This window comes from Cryptotermes secundus, unplaced genomic scaffold, assembly GCF_002891405.2.
Source record: "Cryptotermes secundus unplaced genomic scaffold, Csec_1.0 scaffold461, whole genome shotgun sequence".
Lineage (NCBI taxonomy): Eukaryota > Metazoa > Arthropoda > Insecta > Blattodea > Kalotermitidae > Cryptotermes > Cryptotermes secundus.
In genome coordinates, this window is record NW_019739952.1 from 800518 (window position 1) to 806233 (window position 5716).

General features: G+C 37.8%; 1 protein-coding gene across 1 annotated transcript in view; it reads left to right on the top strand.

The window, feature by feature from the left end:
* Nucleotides 1-5716, top strand: part of LOC111872122 (peroxisomal membrane protein PEX16) — a 38094-nt gene that overhangs the window by 3348 nt on the left and 29030 nt on the right. The window contains exon 2 of the mRNA XM_023865701.2: nt 5243-5483. Coding sequence (XP_023721469.1) covers nt 5243-5483 — 241 coding nt within the window. The remainder of the gene's footprint in view (nt 1-5242; nt 5484-5716) is intronic.

The window sequence follows — 5716 nt, forward strand, 5'->3', positions numbered from 1 at the left end:
TTTTTTCTGTAGATATCTATTTAAGAGACTACAGATCTTAACTTTTCCTTGTAAATATATATACAAAGAAAAGTTAAGATCTGTAGTCTCTTAAATAGATATCTACAGAAATTATGGGATTTGACACCTATCATGATTCTAACAATTTTCTTTTGCAATGTAAATACCTTTTTACTCTTAGATGAATTACCCCAGAAAATTATTACATACTTCATTAAAGAGTGAAAGTAAACAAAATAGTTTGATTTGAGAGTGTCACTGTTACTAATATGTAACATGAATCTAACTGCATAGCATGTTCTGCTTAGCTTTGGAATCAACTGATTGATATGGTTTTTCCAGTTTAAATGATTATCAATTTGCAAGCCAAGGAATTTGTGTTTGCTCCCTCTTCTATATATTTATCATTATATCCTATGTTTAATGGATATTATGGTGAGTTTTGTGTTGTAAATTTTATTACATTTGTTTTTTCTAGGTTCAGGGACAGCTTGTTTGCAGAAAATCATTTACTTCTTTGCGAAAGAACCTTGCTTGATAACATGCAGAAATCATCTAAATTTTTACCATAAATTATAACACTAGTGTCATCTGCAGATATTATAGGTATTGCTGAGGTCCTTAGTGTAGGAGGGAGGTCGTTTATATAAATTATGAAAAGCAAATGCCCTAAAATTGACCCCTGTGGAACTCCATGTTTTATTATTCTCCAGTTTGAGTAGGTACTTTGAATTGAATTTGATGATTTAATTTCAATCTTTTGTTTTCTATCTGTTAGGTAGTATCTGAACCAACTTAACATTGTTCCTTGAATGCCAAAGAAATGTAATTTAGTTAATAAAATTTCATGATTTACACAGTCAAAAGCCTTTGCCAAGTCACAGAATAATCCACCAACATGCATTTTTTATTAATAGATTTCAACACACTGTTAACTTAAAGGCTGCATTTTCAATGGAAATTCCTTTCCTAAAGCCAAACTGTTCTCGGACTAGTATATTGTTATTCTGGAAATAATAGCTTAACCTGTTGTGCATAACTTTTTCAAGTACTTTAGAGGAAGTAGTTAGCAGTGAAATTGGCCTGTAGTTTGACATACTAGTCTTGTCCCCTTTTTTATATAGTGGTCTTACTACTGAAATCTTAAGACGATCAGGAAAGATTCCTGTGGATAGTGAGTGATTACAGATGTGAGTTAATGAGCTACTGATTAGAGATGCACAAACTTTTAAAATTTTACTTGTTATTCCATCATAACCTGAAGAGTTTTTTGTTTTGAGGGAATGTATTATACTTTTTATTTCAGTTTCAGTGGTTGGAATCGTTTTAATACTGGAGAATTTTCTTGGAAATGCCTCTGTTGAAAAGGAAATGGCATTATCTCTCACTTCTTGATGCAAGTTTAGATTTTCTGTAATTGTTAGAAAAAAGTATTGAAGGAATCCGCAATTTCTTCTGGGTCCTTAACTTTTTCGTCGTTTATAAGGGGAGATGGTGTTTTTACCTGATTATTAGATTTTGCTATAAGCCTACAATAATGCTGCCTTTTAGCCTCTTTTATAACTCTACTCAGGATTTTGCAATACCTTATGTAGGTAGGGATGTAGGGATTATTACTGCTCCTGCTATCTACATACAGACGCATTTTATGTTTACAAGATATTTTTATTCCTTGTGTAATCCAGTGGTTTTTTATTCTACTTACACCTTTATTCTGAATAGGAAAACTGGCTTCAAAAATATTTAGAAAAATATATAAGAAAAGAGTTAAATTTATAATTTGTATCCTTATTTTTGAAAACAGGTNATGACTGCTTTCATTTAATATGTTTATGTCTTCACAGATTATAAACTCAGACTTTGGATTGTACAGATATTTTAAAGTTGCATCTAGTCTCCTTAGAAATTCTTTAACCTCTCCTGAAGGGGCTGTGTACAAGTTTAATATAATTAGGTGAGATGTTTTAGTTACTAGCTGTGTTGCACAGATTTCAAAGTCTTGCTCCTTACAATGATGAGAAATATCAATTTTACTTAAATGGAGATCTGTCTTAACAAAAATACACACTCCCCCCCCTCTGTAGGCTCTTTCAGCAAAAACTTGAGCCCAACAGGTAACCATTCATTGAGAGGAGCGGCAATTCCTGTACAACCATGTGATGTTCACTTAAACATAATATGTGAGTGTTTATGTTGTCTATTTCAAAAGAGTGTAGTAATTCATCAGTTTTGCTTCTGAAGCCTCTGATATTTTGGTGAAAGATATTTATTGAATTTAATGTTTCTGCATTTTGTCTGTGAATTTCCAAGACTGCTGGACTGCATTTAATATATGACAGGCATCTTGGTGCTTTTGAATTTAATCTAAAAAAAGGAGACACCCTAGCATTGGTTATAACAGGAATACCACTTATACCTGACACATGACCACCAACAACCCTCTCAGCAATAAGCTGCGTGAGCCTCTTCTTGCCTCGAGAGCTCAGGTGCAGGCCATGCATTGTGTAATCTTCCCTCGCAATTGATGATGTGTTAGTGACACCAATGTGATACACGTCATGACCCATCAGGGCCCGATCAACCCTTGGATTAATGCCCCTAACCTTCCCATTCATTTACGGCTTGTCATGCCCCTCAGAGAGGCTGACAAATCCCACATTGGTGTTTGATGTCCTCTCTCCAATGAAGTTGAGATCATTTTCAATTGAATAATGATAGTTTCTATCCAGGCAATTTCCTGGCCCTCCCACTATAATAATATGATCTTGCTTGGTAAGGCCTTTACCAAGCTTCCCTATATCCTCAACAACCTTTGCAAGAGGAGCATTTGGTTTAAAAATGCTACATATGTTAAAGTAGTTATTGGTTGTTCTAGGTGTTGTCAGTCTCCAAGGTTGTGCTGTTAAGTGTATTGCAGACAACACATCCAGCTTCATCTGTGTAGAATCTTGGAGTGGTCCCCGATCTGTTGTGGCTGCAGCCTTGGAAATACTCTGCTTTCTGTAATGGCATTCAAATGCATGGATGATTTCCAAATATAAAGGCTGGTCTAGTTAGCTGGGAGAAATAGAATTTTGATGTCTTCAGATGAGTAGCGCACTGATAAAAGCAATATTTTGCAATTTGTAGCTCCAAGTTTTATAACCAGTTGTGTGAGGTAATATTGAAATAGTTTGGTGGTCATCCAAGAATATGTATGAGTTTCATATTTAGTAGGTTGTCACTTGACATTATTGATGCAATGTGGACTTCTATATTTTCCAGTTACTAGAGTTCTAGTTTATCACTACCATCTTCATTGCTTGCAAGGAGTGCAGTAACTTGGTGTTAAATTTTTTTACCACAATGGCAAAAGGGTCCTTGAAAAGTGAGGGTTTTGCTAGGTTATAGACTGAATAAGAGACCTGCCTCATCAGCATTATGTCACAGAGGTCATAACCATCAATTTATTGCAACAGTTGATAATTTTTCCAGTCTTCTGCAGTTTCTGAATCAATCTTCCTGTTCTTACCTGGTAGGTTTCAAAAATCAGTGGTGTGTCTCCTCTTAAATGTGTGGATCCAACCATTGGAAGCTGAAAAGTTTGCTATTTCCATGTAAGCAGAGATGTGTAAGCCCTTCTGCTTGAAGTGTGTGCCATCTATGGAAGCATTACCCTCATGTGTGTGCAGAACTATTCAGGAGGTGCAGATTCCAGTTCCTCCACTGGCAAACATTTCAGTGACTGCCACTGCTTGGAGGAAGGACTGCACTCTCAGTTTCTTCAACATTCTTCACAATAAGGTTTAGTGTGAGCACTGAAAATCTCTGCAATGAAGCCTGTTCAACATGTGTTTCAATATGTCTGTCAACTGCCTCTAAAATGTTTTGACGTGTTACTTGAAAGCCACAATAGCTGAGTCAGAGTAGTTGTTCATTGCTGGGCAACAATTCGGTAAACAGATTTTTGCGACAACGAATATATAAGCAACAATTGAAATACTGTTAGAATGTCAGGATGGAATTATGTAGTGTTTTCTGTTGGGGCCACCCTGAATCTATATAACGAGGATCTCAGGCCAGCTGAGAGAGAGAATTGAGGGAGTCTCTTGGGTCAGCAATTGAAGATGATTGAGAAGGGAATAACTGAGAGTTCAGTTGAGACTTGAAAGTCAGCATGTGATTTGAAGACTTTATGTGTGTAGTATTTGCAGTGAGAATGTTATAAATCTGTGCACCTAGTAAAGACTGCAAAGACTTAGCATGCCCTAGTGATTTGTAGTGTGCAAATCAGCAATAGTGTTATAATTACTTGTAGATATGGGTTGAGTGTGTAAGTGCAATAAACCCAATTCAAACTCTGTATAAAAGTAACAACCTTCCACACACATGACACTATTTTATCAATTATTGTCAGTAATTTAGGTTTTCCTTTATTATTCATGTTTCATCCACTTACTGTGACATCGTCAACTCTGTGTGGGATTGTCGATATTCTAAATGACAACCACGTAAAACTGCAACAATTATATATATTAAATTGTATAAACTGAATTTACAGAATAGCTGCAGAGCTATGTGCAAAGTTCAAAAGTTGGCTGGCCCTCAAAGGGCCACCGTGAGTGTGCTGGCAGATTTTGCTCCCCCGTAGTAGACGGAGTCTTACGACCGTTCAGATGGCCTGTCTGGATGGCGCTGTAGTGCTGCACGCGCCGGTAGAAACGGCTGCCTCGGTCGGTTGCTGGAGTTGCAGAAGCTGCCTGGTCACTAGAGACTTGCGGCCACTACTTTGGTTGCCTGGTCGCTGGAGACTTGCGGCAACCACATCAGTTGCCTGGTCGCAGTGAAGAGCTGATGCCTCTGATGACCAATCGCTCTGAACTAAATGTGATCACTGACAATTGCGAGCTTTGGGCTCCGCCTTTTATATCATGCTTGCTGGGTGGAGCGAAACTTGCAGTTGCGATTGTGAGCGCTGATTGGCCAGCGATGATGCGGAGTTGGGCTGGACAGCGAGTGCTGTATAAATATGAGTGCAATGTCCGGCAATGTGATATTCACTTAGGAGTGAGTGCTGTCTGAAAGATGGGTGAAACAATGTGTTATGTGGGGATGTTCCCACATCTGTAATAAAATTTGATCTTTATGAAGTGAAGTCACATGAGCACTGGAGAAAGGAACAGTTTAACCTGGAGTGAGTCACAGTTATAATGGAAATTTAAATTATTTTTATGTTGGATGTTCTTTGCTTTCTTCTGTGTAGGGAGAATCAACACTTCTAATGTCCTGTCGGAACTGGTGTACTCTCTCTCCAACCTTCTTGTCCTTTTCAATGACTGCATCATTCGTAATACAAGAAGACTGGAGACCGTGGGGTCAGGAGAGAAACTTAAGACTTGGCTCACTGTACTTGACTACTCAGAAGTGTTCATTGAAGTGTCCATGAGGAGGCTGTGGGGTGAGAAGGGAAAGTGGTTCATTATTGTTGTCCTGCAGATCTTCAAGTAAGTAACAACTTGGTGTTTAGCACTAATGGGAAAAGAGGAATGGATAGCACATCTTGTCTAGCAAGAATTGTAAATTGTAATATGTATTTAACCCCCGCATTATTTTACGAGATGTGATAGTGTACCCTGCACCACGAGCTACCCTACTTGTTTATTCTAAGTTGTCCGTTTCCTGTATGGGGTAGTCTAGACCCCGAAATTCTGAGTGAATACAAAATAAGAGGTTCACC